The 15,305-nt window shown below is 42.7% G+C and overlaps 1 protein-coding gene across 2 annotated transcripts in view; it reads right to left on the reverse strand.

Moving 5' to 3' along the window:
• Positions 1 to 15,305, reverse strand: part of LOC146666744 (septin-7-like) — a 69,455-nt gene that overhangs the window by 13,291 nt on the left and 40,859 nt on the right. For both annotated transcript variants that reach the window (XM_085414882.1, XM_085414881.1), the window contains exons 4-8: positions 12,496 to 12,596; positions 12,256 to 12,390; positions 4,226 to 4,343; positions 3,876 to 3,968; positions 1,499 to 1,595 (exon numbers count right to left, since the gene is read on the reverse strand). In XM_085414882.1, the coding sequence (XP_085271008.1) occupies positions 1,499 to 1,595; positions 3,876 to 3,968; positions 4,226 to 4,343; positions 12,256 to 12,390; positions 12,496 to 12,596 (544 nt within the window). The remainder of the gene's footprint in view (positions 1 to 1,498; positions 1,596 to 3,875; positions 3,969 to 4,225; positions 4,344 to 12,255; positions 12,391 to 12,495; positions 12,597 to 15,305) is intronic.

Genomic DNA, 15,305 nt, shown 5'->3' on the forward strand with positions numbered 1-15,305 from the left:
TTGTGGTTTTGTGTGTGTACTGAAGGGAGGAGAGGTAGGTGTACAAGGTAAGAATGTAGAAACAACCAACCAGATAACCTTTTACTTGTCAAAATGTAATTGGGATCCCAACAGATTCAAGTACATTCACACAGTCCTGGCAGTATGTGTGACTTCATGTATATGCAGTTCTGGGGGTAGTGTACAAAGTCTTGTATTAACAATGTATTAATCAGAGTTTAAAACCCTGCAAAACCAAATTATAATTGATGTATTAAAGACAGCCCAAACCTTCACTTCTACATAAATGCTTAACAGGACCTGGACTTCATTGCCGTTCAATCTACAGGAGTTGTTTGCAATGACAGAGAATATAAAAGTCCCAGTTTTATCCCTAGGGTTTTGGAAAGTACAACTCTAAGAACAATTAGACTCTAGTGGGGAAAAAAAACAACAAACTGGTTCCTCTGGTGGAAAAACAAGTAGAAAAAGTTCTTAGACTCCAGAGCAACGTGTGGTCAGAATGTGGCTATATGTGGACTTGTTGTTGTGTCTGATGAAGCAAAGCCGTGGTTTGAGCAAGGTCCAAGGGTTGGCAGTGAACACACTTTTTGCTGATCTCCCAGGCACTTCCCATTGGTAGGTTAATTGATGATATAATGTCTTCTATGAATGGTGAAAAATCTTCATTAGAGCTAGTTGATACTGCTGTTGACAAACAGGTCTCATCTTATTGGAGGCGTTTTGGCTACTCAATGGCCCCCAACTTAGTGGATGAAGTTGGTCCTAGAGGTTAAGTCTGAGTCTTGAAGATTCCAGTTGATACTCAGGTACAAAAGACCCAAACCTGACTAGGTCTCAAGTCTACTCTAACTGGGTTGGGAGGGATCTTGTTTGTGTGTCAGTTTGATCAATGCCACAGGGTTCCTTTCAGCTCACAAAAGGTACTATTCTTTTATTTATAGTTTGCAGGAGGTGGAAACAAGAGCTTTAGTGATTAGCAAAGTTCTTAGAAAGGCAAAGGCTTTTAAGAAAGACCTCTCTAAGAAATTTTCACATTACACAACGTGATATTTTGTCTTTTATGGGTTGCATTTGATCATTTATGAACAGATTTCCTTGTTTACATTTTGACAAGTCGTTGTGTTAGCTGGTAGTTAACACACTGAGTAGGTACAGGGGGTTGTTGTGGAGAACATGCACCGTGTTCCACACTCAGAAATATCATGCTTCATCCATTCCAAAAATAGAGAACACTGTTATTGCTGGACGCTCTCAAACACCATCAACCTTCAAACACCATGCTCCAGCCTTCTTTCTCACATCAGTCATTGTCTGACCAAAGTGCAGTGACATACAGCAACTCTTAAAACCAGATGAGAGATGAAAATAATCGTCATTGCTGCAAATCATAAAAGGTTTCAAGGGCCTACATTTGTTTTCTAGGTCATTTTACAGATTTCCGGTTTGGCTACGGAATGAAAACTTGCTTTCCAGCACAGGATCCGAGTCAACCTACCTTCTGCCACACCCCATGGGTACTGACGACCTCTGACCTTCTTGCCGTTCACTTCAATAACGACATTGCTGCCAACCACTGCCAGCGGCATTTTTTCCTGGAGAACAAACAAGTTGAGCATTGTTTTAGTTCAGGGCCCTTTCTCAATTCTAAGTAGGCAAGTACGTACTTGCGTTCTCGGCGAGACCGGACTTGCCGAGACCGCACGGGAGTACGGACTTGCCGAGAACACGAGCACGGACTCGCGATTTGTACAATTGGAACACCAGCGTACTTGATGATGTCACAGGTCCGGAGTTTTTACTGCCGTCCCCTCTTAATTTAACTGTGATTAATATGTTATGAAGCTTAACTTTAATCACAGCCAAACCAATTTACTCAGGAACAAATAAAACACTGAAATAAACCAAACACTAACATTTAGAAGTGATCTAAGTGACTTATATATCATGTTTAACCTCAGTAGCGAAATCTCTATTAATAAAAATAGTGTACATGTATGTCTTAATACAATAGACAGCTGCTGGGGTTTGTTTAACCCGAGTAGCAAAAAGACCGTGGGGGGTTTGAAAACGATGTGCCGGGTAGGGATGGGTATTGATAAGATTTTCACGATTCAGATTCCATTTTCGATTCTTTTTAACGATTCGATTCATTATTGATTCTCTTATCGATTCTTATTTTTAAAAAGGAGAACACTAAGGTCGATTAGCTTAGAACTTTGTTTTATATCTTCTCTTTGAACATCCTCCATCCTCTAGCTTCACTGTCCTAATGTTATGCTAACATAGCTGTGTCGCTAGCAATCACGTAGCACAACATTATATACACCAGGTAGTCCAACTTCAGTAACCCTACAAACGTCACTGCTGTTTAGTTTTCTGTCTTCATTTATGTTGGAAGTGATAGCAGTTAGAATTAGTTTCAAAAATCTCTCAATCAGAACATGGCATGTCATGTTTAGGTGGAAACTAGCGAGCTAACTTCCTGTTAACTTCTAACTCCGTTAAATTGAATAACTTCTTTTCATGGATGCATGGATGTTAAACTTAATTGTTACACCTGCTAAAGCAGCAACGCTGATGATTTTATTAAAGATGAAAGAATTTAGACCGTTTTTAACTCTTAGTGTTCGTTTGACTTTGGGACCTGAAGCAGACGGAGTTTTGGACCCAGATTACTCCGCGAAGTTCCTCACTACGGCAGCCGTAATACTGTGACAATCCATCAAAACATTATTTAAACAGATTTCTGCACGCCAAAATGGTTTGAGGTCAGTAAGCACAACCAGAATTCATACATAAGGCACACTCTTGATTTTTGAGAAAATTAAAGGATTTTAAGTGTGCCTTATAGTGTGGAAAATACGTTATACAGAAGCAAAGAATATATCGCGATATATATCGTTACCGCACATGCTTCAAATTATATCGCGATATGGATTTTAGGCCATATCGCCCAGCCCTACTACAAATAAAGAGAATAAATTTGCCATAAAGGAATATAAGTGAAATTTAGCTTTAAAGCTGGTGTGACTTCACATCTAACTGTTGTAACGAGTCAGGTGCGTTTCCCGCCGAACAGCAAGCATCAACACTCACTGAAGCTTTAGTGGTCACCTTCATCACATTCATACTTCTGTCAAGTTTTCATTCTTTTTCACTGTGATCATTATATCATCTCATTTTGTCAAAGTCATCAGTCAAAAGTGGAGAAATGATCAGCAAAACCATAAGGACCTATTTTCTAACATTTACATAATTAATATGCATTTTCTGTTGACACGTTTTCCCAAAAGTCAGCTAGCGTATCTCAAAACTGTAATGAAAATCTAAAAGCCAATGCAGGAACCGGCTAGCTATCATCTGCTGATGTGTCAGAATTTGTCTGGAGGCAATGGTCAGTGTTTCCAGACTTGCTGGCAAAGGTTTATAATGCAAATATAAAGCCAAACTGTTTCCAGACAAACTGTTGGTGTCAAAATTGCATTTTAGCAAACTCTTTTGTCGATTTGCTTTCCACATGGACCATTTGACGCTTAGAATCAAAAGTCTGCTCAAACACAACAGTTTTTGGATGACAAATGGAAACCAGGAAGCATCCGGTACCAGAAATCTCACTTCTTATTTACCTTTTCTGTATATTCATATATGCATGACAACAGTGACTGCGTCAGGGAGTTATGTGCATGACAGTCACCAAAGTTCATCAGTCTGTCTTTAAATCTGATGAGCAGTTATTCAATCAGCCTTATAAGTGAGATAGCAGCAGCTATATGTGGACCTTGAACAAAGGACACACCGATCTTTGGTTGTCCCTGCGGAGATCAATCGGAAAACCCTGAGTCAAGCTTGAAAAGAACTGCATCCTTCATTACCTTGATCTTCCGGACCAGCTTATTGTCCTCATCCTCGTCTACATCTGGAAACTCGTATATTTTAATCTTGTGCTCTTGAATCTCTTTCATAATCTGAAGAGAGAAAGTGATCAGTTACCAACAGATCTGCATACACAGAGCTAAGATATCACATTAGCTTCACTTGTATTGGGTGTACGATACACAATGTTGCTTAGTTTAACATTACTGAATGGAAGGAGGCCCAAATGTGTGCATGCCACTGTATGTGCTGCTTGTAGAAAGTAAAGATGATGGCACATATGCAACAGCTCAGTTTCTCAGTATGCCTTAGTTAGCACCTTTAATGTGACACAAATGTGCAGAAATACCTGTTTTTTAAAAAGATGGCACTCCTCAGGCGTCAGTGTGTCAGCCTTTGCGATGAGAGGTATGACATTGACTTTATCATGGAGCCTTTTCATAAATTCTATATCAAGAGGTTTTAGGCTGAAGAGGAGACAGAGAAGGAAAAGCATGAGGAGGACAGATAGCTACTGGCCGAGGATGCTCATCATGTGCTGAGTGAATAAACCATTTTCCTTTGAAGACTGAGTTAGAGAAATATTTGCTTCGTCCCTTTGCATGCTGGATTTCTCTTTACTCTCAGAGGCTGAATATCTACAGACTAAGACAGGGGTAGGCAACTCCAGGCCTCGAGAGCCGGTGTCCTGCAGGTTTTATATGTGTCCTTGATCCAACACAGCTCATTTAAATGGCTAAATTAGCTCCTCAACATGTCTTGAAGTTCTCCAGAGGTCTGGTAATGAACTAATCATTTGATTCAGGTGTGGTGACCCAGGGTGAGATCTAAAACCTGCAGGACACTGGCTCTCGAGGACTAATGTTCCCTATCCCTGGACTAAGACTAGAGGATGGAAAAAAAATGCTAAAATACAGCATCCATGAAACTGTACAGGGAGTGCAGAATTATTAGGCAAATGAGTATTTTGTCCACATCATCCTCTTCATGCATGTTGTCTTACTCCAAGCTGTATAGGCTCGAAAGCCTACTACCAATTAAGCATATTAGGTGATGTGCATCTCTGTAATGAGAAGGGGTGTGGTCTAATGACATCAACACATTATATCAGGTGTGCATAATTATTAGGCAACGTCCTTTCCTTTGGCAAAATGGGTCAAAAGAAGGACTTGACAGGCTCAGAAAAGTCAAAAATAGTGAGATATCTTGCAGAGGGATGCAGCAGTCTCAAAATTGCAAAGCTTCTGAAGCGTGATCATCGAACAATCAAGCGTTTCATTCAAAATAGTCAACAGGGTCACAAGAAGCGTGTGGAAAAACCAAGGCGCAAAATAACTGCCCATGAACTGAGAAAAGTCAAGCGTGCAGCTGCCAAGATGCCACTTGCCACCAGTTTGGCCATATTTCAAAGCTGCAACATCACTGGAGTGCCCAAAAGCACAAGGTGTGCAATACTCAGAGACATGGCCAAGGTAAGAAAGGCTGAAAGACGACCACCACTGAACAAGACACACAAGCTGAAACGTCAAGACTGGGCCAAGAAATATCTCAAGACTGGTTTTTCTAAGGTTTTATGGACTGATGAAATGAGAGTGAGTCTTGATGGGCCAGATGGATGGGCCCGTGGCTGGATTGGTAAAGGGCAGAGAGCTCCAGTCCCACTCAGACGCCAGCAAGGTGGAGGTGCAGTACTGGTTTGGGCTGGTATCATCAAAGATGAGCTTGTGGGGCCTTTTCGGGTTGAGGATGGAGTCAAGCTCAACTCCCAGTCCTACTGCCAGTTTCTGGAAGACACCTTCTTCAAGCAGTGGTACAGGAAGAAGTCTGCATCCTTCAAGAAAAACATGATTTTCATGCAGGACAATGCTCCATCACACGCGTCCAAGTACTCCACAGCGTGGCTGGCAAGAAAGGGTATAAAAGAAGAAAAACTAATGACATGGCCTCCTTGTTCACCTGATCTGAACCCCATTGAGAACCTGTGGTCCATCATCAAATGTGAGATTTACAAGGAGGGAAAACAGTACACCTCTCTGAACAGTGTCTGGGAGGCTGTGGTTGCTGCTGCACACAATGTTGATGGTGAACAGATCAGAACACTGACAGAATCCATGGATGGCAGGCTTTTGAGTGTCCTTGCAAAGAAAGGTGGCTATATTGGTCGCTGATTTGTTTTTGTTTTGTTTTTGAATGTCAGAAATGTATATTTGTGAATGTGGAGATGTTATATTGGTTTCACTGGTAAAAATAAATAATTGAAATGGGTATATATTTGTTTTAGTATTTTAGTATTTAGTATTTATTTATTTATTGTCATTGTCAAGAACAATGAAATTGCGTTTGGGGCTTCCATACAACCCAAAAAAAAGAAGAAAATAATAAATACCCCTTAAAACCCAAGTGTACATATTTAACCCAGTGTGACTCCAATGCAATAAGACAATCCTTAGCAATAATGTTCGTAGAAATTCAGACAAAGACCTGAGAAACATGACAAAATACAACAATGCAACCCATTCAATATTATTGTACTGTGAGATATGATATCAGATATGATAGTTATCTATTTAAGAAAGAGGGGGGGGGGGAAGGAGGGGGAAGAGAATAAAGATATGATGCACCAATGCAGACCAGTTCATTGCTATTAAGAAGTTGGATATGGTTATTGTCCGTGAGAGGGGGGCAGAGAGTTCAGGAGCCTCACAGCCTGTGGATACAGGCTGTTGGCCAGTCTGGATGTTCTGGCCTGTATAGACCTGTACCTTCTCCCTGAGGGCAGCAGATGGAAAAGGTGGCGCGCAGGGTGATGTTGGTCCCGCAGGATACTGTGCACCCTCCTCAGACAGCGAGTGGGGAAGATATTACTGATCTCTGGCAGACTTGTTCCAATAATTCTGCCAGCTTCTTTCACCACCCGCTGGAGTGCTTGCTGATCGGCCTTGGTGCAGCTGGGGAACCACACTAGAAATCCATACGTCAGAACGCTGCTGATGGCACAGTTGTAGAAGTTCAACATCAGAGATCTGGGAATGTGTGCGCTCCGCAGTCTCCTCAGGTAGTAGAGGCGCTGTTGGGCCTTCCGTACAACTGAGGTGATATGGTTGCCCCAGGACAGGTCCTCGGTCACAGTTACCCCCAAGAATTTAAAACTGCTCACCCTCTCCACCGCCTCACTGCCAATGAAGAGAGGTAGATGGTTGTTATGACCCCTCTTCCGGAAATCTACAATGATCTCCTTGGTCTTTTTGGTGTTTAAGACCAAGTTATTGTCGTGGCACCATGACTCTAGTTGTTGCACCTCTGTCCTATAGTTTGTCTCATCATTGTTGGAAATAAGTCCGAGCACTGTAGTGTCATCTGCAAACTTAACAATGAGATTGGACGCGCAGGAGGAAATACAGTCATGAGTGAAGAGAGTGTATAGCAGAGGGCTCAGAACACACCCCTGAGGGGCACCGGTGTTGACCACAAGGGTGGAAGAGGTGTTCTTACCCACTCTGACACTCTGTCTACGGTTAGTGAGGAAGTCCACAATCCAGTTGCACAGAGAGGAGTTAAGTCCCAGTTGGTGGAGTTTGGGACGGAGTTTGTATGGCCGGATGGTATTAAAAGCCGAGCTGTAGTCTACAAAGAGGAGCCGTGCATAGGTGTTCCTGTGTTCCAAGTGCTTCAGTAATGTGTGCAGCACTGTGGCGATCGCATCCTCGGTTGACCGGTTCTCCCTGTATGCAAACTGGTGCGAGTCCAGGGATGGTGGAAAAGCAGCTCTGATGTGTTTAATGACCAGTCTCTCCAGGCATTTGGCGGGAATGGGGGTGAGTGCCACAGGTCTGAAATCGTTCAGACATGTGACATTTGACTGTTTTGGGATGGGAACGATGGTTGCTGCTTTGAAACATGATGGTACCAGTGAACAGGACAACGAGGTGTTATATATAGAGGTGAAGACGTCCGCCAGGTCCGCAGCACAGTCTTTTAGCACCCGGCCCAGCACTCCATCCGGCCCGGCCGCCTTCCTGGTGTTAATGCTCCGGAACACACGCCTCAGCTCATGAGTGCTCAGGACCGGAGCAGGGTCGGTTGAGGGGAGAGGGGACAGGACAGGGTCGGTGTTCTCCCTGTCAAAACGGGCATAAAAGAGATTTAGATCCTCAGCCAGAGTAGAACTGTCGGCTGAGGGTGATGGTGTTCTTCTTTTGTAGTCCGTGATAGCCCTGATGCCCTCCCAGACCTGCCTTGGGTTTGTGTTGTTCTCAAACCTGGCCTCGATACGCCTCCTGTGCTGCTGCTTGGCAGTCTTGATGCCTCTTCTCAGGTTGGCCCTGGCAGCACTGTATGCCTCCTGGTCCCCGGATTTGAAAGCGTTGTTCCTTGTTCGAATAAGTTGTTGAACTCCGTGTGTCATCCAGGGTGGATTATTAGGGAACACACGGAATCGTTTCCAAGTTGTTACATTGTCCACACAGAAACAGATGTAGTCCAAGACAGTGGAGGTGTAACTGTCCAATGCGACACGATTGTCAGTGTCCTGCACCTTGAATACATCCCAGTCTGTGCAGTGGAAACAGTCCTGAAGCATCGGAATAGCATCCTGCGGCCATGTTCTCACGGTTTTGGTTGTAATCCCAGTGCTCTTGATCTTTTGTGTGTATATTGGGTGTAGCAGAAGGGAGAGATGGTCTGACAGACCCAGGTGGGGATAAGCCTGGGCTCTGTACGCATTCGCCATGTTGGTGTACACCTGGTCCAACGTTCTATCTCCTCTGGTAGCACACTTCACATTACGGTGGAAATTGTGAAGTACAGATTTCAGGTCCGCGTGGTTAAAATCCCCAGCCGCAATAAAGACACTGTCCGGGTGTGCTACCAGGCTGTTATTGATGCTGCTGCTCAATTGTGCTAACGCTAGCTTAGCATTAGCATCTGGTGGAATGTAAACAGCGCAGATGTAAACGGCAGAAAATTCCCGAGGGAGATAGAATGGTTTTTTGTTAAGTTGCCTAATAATTATGCACAGTAATAGTCACCTGCACACACAGATATCCCCCTAAAATAGCTAAAACTAAAAACTAAAAACTACTTCCAAAAACATTCAGCTTTGATATTAATGAGTTTTTTGGGTTCATTGAGAACATGGTTGTTGTTCAATAATAAAATTATTCCTCAAAAATACAACTTGCCTAATAATTCTGCACTCCCTGTAAATTATATACAGTTCATTGGGGCTGATGTGTCAGTTCATGAAGCTGTGGTTGAATAGCATTACATTATTTTAAGTGGGTCAGCAGCTGTATTTGGCTGCGTGACTCACCACATGAATGAGGAATCAACTCACAAGACTGAATCTAAAGAAAATACCACAGTGTGCCTCTTTAGTTCAGAGCAGTTCAGTGGGTCACCAGCAGAGGGCCACACAAAACTGTACAATACATGTAGCCCACAGCAAGTGACTGTCAGGGAGCCACAGGGTCTTCACCTCTGAATGCCAAGCTGTGCGGGCACACAGTCAGTCCTAACAGAACAAACCACATTTGTATTATCAGCTGTTGGAGTGGAAGATTTTCTTGTTTTTTTGCCATTTTCTGAATGTAAATTCAAAATGGCGACCGTCCTCGACACTCTCAGTTGCCGGTGCAGTGACTTGTGTTAGAGATGTTGGACAAATTTTCAGCCAAAATCCTAAAGGATGTGCACTTGTCCTCTCTGCTGCAGCCTCTACCCTTCCTCAGTGAGCAACACCAGAAAACACTTACTTAGAAAGCAAGTCCACTACTCAGTACTGCCAACAACTGACCGGAACAACAGAGTCCAATACAATCCTCTCATGAGGACAACAAAACAAACACTGCGATGGCTTCAGAGTCTACTTTGTTGTCATTTTACATTTAAGTATACAATATAAACACTGTTGTAATAGTTCTTGTACAATGTACATGACATACAATAGAAGTCAGATTAAAATAGAGAAGCCAAATGCTTCCAGGCTACCACAGTAGAAATGCATTCAAGGTGACCATTAGAATCCACTCCTCATGCTACAGAGTCCATAACCTTGATCCTTCTGAGGCCCCCTTTCCAAAATATAGCTGGGAAATACCTTATGTGAAATTCCTAATCACATCACAAACATTGAGGGTCTGTCGTGAATGCAGTAATCATAAATTTTTCCTTTTCTCTCTCAGTTTGTTTACAATGTTAGCTGTCAGCCCACTACATCAGTGTTCCAGTGGACTGATAGTAAATTAATGGAGTATAATACTAAATAGCCCCCTGTATAATGTGCAGGTTAAAGGCTCATTATGTAGTTTAACCTTTCTGGGGAAAACTATTCAACGTAAAATAGAATCGCACACAATAAGTTTAGCATTGCATTCAAAACTATAATACAGTTATTATTCTGCCAGCTCAATGGATTACCACTGTCTACATGAAAGCACTTTATATATCTGCAAATGCTTTTTGCTGCGTGTTGAGTTGAATTAGTTGTCCCATGAAAGAGGCCAGCAAAACAGCTGCTGGGCGGCTCAGCGAGTGAGGACAGCTTTGGATATAATGCTGCTGCACCAGAGGAGAGCTGGAGTGAAGGCAGCCCCAGATAACACTGGAGTCAGAGTGTCTGGTTAGAGCAGGAGACTCGAAGGGCATTTCTGTGAAGTCAAAATCTGAAATCTCCCACACACTGACACCGATTAATCAAACCAGCATGAGCGGCACTTTGTCTACAGAAAGCTGGACTCACTGTCAGAACTCTTGTAGTTACTCCGGGGAACTAAAACATCACAGAGAGGACAGGTCTGGAAATAAGTATGCAGTTTACTTCTAAAGCAGGATTTATAGGATTTCACATTTTACAGCCACATGTGAGTGACTTTTGGAGGCAGCAGTGTGGAAACGGGCCTTCTGGAGCTTGTTGCAGATCATTTAAAAGTGGTAAAGAGTCTGCTGGAAATGTAGGCAGATTCCTCTGGGGTGACAGTAAAAGCGTAATTAAGTGATGCATCTTCTCAGTGAAGTGGACAATTTACTGACTTGTCTCTGACTTTAAACTTAGAACACTGCTCAAAGAATACAAGAAGCTGTGGTGTGGCAGAACCATTTATGTTGTAAAATTCACATGTTAAAATCTGATCTGTTATTGATGATAAACAAACTGCAGCAGTTGTTTAACAAAGAAAACCAAAATGTGCGTCTCCAGTTGCAGGATGACCTGTCGTTTGCTCAACCATGTACTAATGCTTGTTTCTCGATGGTTAGGAGAAAAGCATAAAGCATCCACCGTTTTCTTTATGTTGGAGGCAGCAGGAACAGAATACCTGAACAGACCGTTTTGTGCATGATTACACTTTAAGGGGAGAGATAAGACCGGCTTATTTAACATTTAATGAACTTTTCAACTGCTTGTGTGCTTTTCTCATAATTCAAGAAAGATTGTCATTTCTGTCGGGAGTAAATTATACCTGGAACATGTGTTGTGGGGCCTCCATATCCTTCCTTCTGTATAACTGTAAAACCAAAGGATACAGTAGCAGGAAGGCCCCAGCACAGAATAGAGCTGGCATTAATGATAATAATATGACACTGATTTAGACAGAAACCATGTGAAATGTGGTCCTGAGGTGAAGTTGGGTTCTAAATTGCTTGCTGAACAACTAAAACAACAGGTAAAGCAGCCTCAACATAAAAACCCATGTGAGACTTGCCCATCTGATGTCTAGAAGGGAATCCGCTGAGCCTTCAGCTGATGTAGGATGGCACAAATTGCAGCTGATCTGACAAGTGAGCCCGACTTTGCTGGATGATCGATTGAAGACTGTTTATTTTCATAGACAGGTTTCCTGTCTTTGTCACTGCCTCAATGCAGTTAAGGTGCATCATGGAGGCACTTAAAGCTGAGCTAAAATGATCAGAAAATGTCAGAGTGTGTTTTGACATTCACAGACAGCAACATGTTTCACACATTTTATGCTTTGGGCTGCTGAAATATTTAACAAATTAGTGTTATTTTAAACACACTGCATGCCAATCAACTCTGCAGGTTTAGATCCATCGCCAAAGCCTGAGAGGTGCGCGCACACACACGGACGCTAACGTAAGACAGTATGGCACGTCTGAGTTTAAAGCGCTGTTCCTGGGAGCTGCTGCGAGTCTCCACTCTGAGTGATTCAGTGATGGAGATCAGGAAACTCTACTGAGCATGAGCAGAACTGGTTTGTATGTGGGTCACAAATACTGGCTGGCAGGCTCCTCTTTTATGAGACAGACAGACACTCAAGTACATCCTTTCCAGTTATATGCAGACAGCATCACTGCCACCTTTCGAACATTTCATGTCTCTTAATTACATCTGCATCTTATTATATCATCTTATGCAGCACCCACCCGTGTCCAGATGGTGCTATAAAATATAGACAGCAGTGGACTCTGTTGTCCGGCATGGACCTGCGGTTGACCCTCGACTCAGCATTCAGGAAGTCCTCGCATTTGCTGTCAATGTAATTAATGACAGGCTGCCAGCTGGGAACATGGAAAGATGATGTCAGAGAGAGTGGACTGTACAACAAAGAGCATATGATTGCTTGGTAGAATCAAATTGTGCATGTCTTCGTGGGCAATCCTCACCAGTTGCTGTTGTCGACTGCATCGCCAAACCCTGGTGTGTCCACGATGGTTAGGGTTAGTTGGACTCCTCCCTCCTTTATCAAAACTTTACTCTGTTCCACCTGAAACACAAACATTCACACCCTTCAGAACTCCAGTATTTATAAAGTGTTTCCATTAGCTGCAATAACTTCACACTTTCAAAGGCAAGGCAAGGCAAGGCAAGTTTATTTGTATAGCACAATTCAACAACAAGGTGATTCAAAGTGCTTTACAGAGACATTAGAAACAAGAACAAATAAAAAGCATGATTTAAAATTGAATAAAACAAGCAAATAAACTAACTAACTAATTAACAAACAAACAAACAACAGTATATAAAATCAAAACAGATAAAATCAGAACAGTAGATAAAATCAGTAGTTAAATGTAAGTTTTGAAATTTAAGCTTAAAGTGTGGATTTGGTGCTTTATTCAAATGCAGCTGAGAACAGGTGAGTCTTCAACCTGGATTTAAATAAACTGAGTGTTTCAGCTGATCTGAGGCTTTCTGGGAGTTTGTTCCAGATATAAGGAGCATAAAAGCTGAATGCAGCTTCTCCGTGTCTGGTTCTGACTCTGGGAACTGATAAAAGACCGGATCCAGATGACCTGAGGGATCTGGATGGTTCATACTGGGTCAGGAGGTCATTGATGTATTTTGGTCCTAAACCATTCAGAGCTTTATAGGCCAGCATCAGAACTTTAAAGTCTATCCTCTGACGGAATATATTTGACAGCATGTATCTGCCCACACATGTTGGACTACATACACTGCACAGCAGGTCCTCCCACACAGCCGAAACCGATCTGCTGGTTGAGTGTGTGTACAATACGAGTGAAGTTCTTTTCCTTCCTCTCAGCACTGTGTGTGTGTGTGTGTGTGTGTGTGTGTGTGTGTGTGTGTGTGTGTGTGTGTGTGTGTGTGTGTGTGTCAACTTAAGTCAAAACCACTGTCTTCCAAAGAAGAGTTCAATTTCCATGGAGGCAATGAGAGCAGCTGCACGACCCAGCACAGAACAAAACAGACATCAGTGACAGCAGATTATGACAGTGGTTCAGCGAGATACGGCGTGAAAGGACCTGGGTGATGATGGGTTGTAAAGAGGCTTGCACATACGCAACAACTGTGGGCATGCTGAACATGAAGAGTAGTGTCAAAAGAATGTGTAAAAATGTACCATCTGAGCCTTCAGCTTCTATGTGCTGGCATCGAGATCAGCTGATTACAGCTAAACTGGTCCTTGAAGTGTGCCTGAACTTTACTACACTCAAATTCCTTACTGTGCATGGTATCAGTTCCATTGAAAACAGCACCTCAATGAAACTGCAACTCTAAGGTTTGCGCACAGTTTAAAGGGGAGCTCAGAGTTCGGCAACTGCCCAGCACACGTTGGCATTCTAAACCAACTTAAACAGAGCACCCAATGTGCGATTTGCCAATAGGCTGTGTGTGTCACTTACGTCAGCTGATCTGCCACTGAATGTGACTTAGTGAAGCCTGTCAATAAATGTAAAGTAAAACAAATACAGCAGAGTTCCCATTTGTCTTAATAGTTAAACATGGTTAAAAATAGAGCATGGGGGTATTTTTAAGCTGAGCCAAAAGGTGATTTTATGATAGAAATAATATTTATTACACATACTGGAGAGTCCAGCAGATGATAAAGGCGTTTAGACTTTTCTTCTCCCATCTTTACATCCACTCTAGCATGCCATGAGTGCATATGTCACTGTATGAAAGCCTTTTTACACAACAGCCATGTATGCACACTGAGTTTGGGTGTTCACTCAATGCAGCTGATTTTAATTTAATGTTTAATTACATATGCCAAAAAGTGAAGCCATCACTGCAAACTGTTCATCATAGTCTGCAGTCACATACGTTCCCATTCAGTCCCAGAGATCCATCCATTTCCTGAAGCTCGCCAGCTGTTCCCCCACTTCGTCGCATAGTTTCACAGGACCATGTAGTTATTTTAGGATCGCCCCTTTAAGTCAAACTACAGCCCTCTCACTGTAACACAAACATTCTTTAGCTTCCACAAACCTTCAGATAATCTGTCTGGCTTTACAGCTGACCATATATACATAAATATATATTTTTTTTTTTACACATCTGACCTTAATTGTGCAGCCAGGCATGTGTGTTAAATCTGTGTCTGTATTGTAAGTGTTTGCGCATGACATGTCAGCCCTTCTCAAAACCAAATCTGCCATTTCCACTGTTTCTGTGAAGAAAAACAGATTGGGAGAAAACCTCAAAAATGCCGTCGGCCTCAACACCATCATTTAAAAGAAATCTGATCTGTGGGGAATGTGAGCGAGCGACAAAACATGGGAGATTGTTCTGCAATATAAATACTCTGACCCGGTCTCTCCCCCTCAGCCTCAGACCACAGCGGCTCCTTTCCAACGTATGCACACTAACTGCTGCTTGGAGGAGAGCCTGCTTGCCCACGTTGCGCTCATGGGGCTCACATGAGGTATGATGAGCGCAATAGAGTGAGAGAAAGCTTGAAGCAAAAGGTTCTTAATGTTTTCAGTCTCGTCAAAACAGAGTAAATTTAGCACCGCCTTGGTGCGTCGTCTGGATCACAACAGACCTGCACAAAGATGCAGAATCACAGCTGCCTGAGCGGCTCCTGTCATTTATAATTTAGGCCAAGTGTGCAGTACAATCGAACGTCACAAAATGAACAGGACTTTCAAATTGATGCAGTGGAGAAATTTAAACCTAATGAGGAAATGAAAAGAGTCTGCAAACTTTAAAGAAAAGAAGCTGAAAATAC

Source organism: Rhamphochromis longiceps, linkage group LG7, assembly GCF_057381845.1.
Source record: "Rhamphochromis longiceps isolate RC_006_pf linkage group LG7, R_longiceps_female_GT1.1, whole genome shotgun sequence".
NCBI classification, from domain to species: domain Eukaryota; kingdom Metazoa; phylum Chordata; class Actinopteri; order Cichliformes; family Cichlidae; genus Rhamphochromis; species Rhamphochromis longiceps.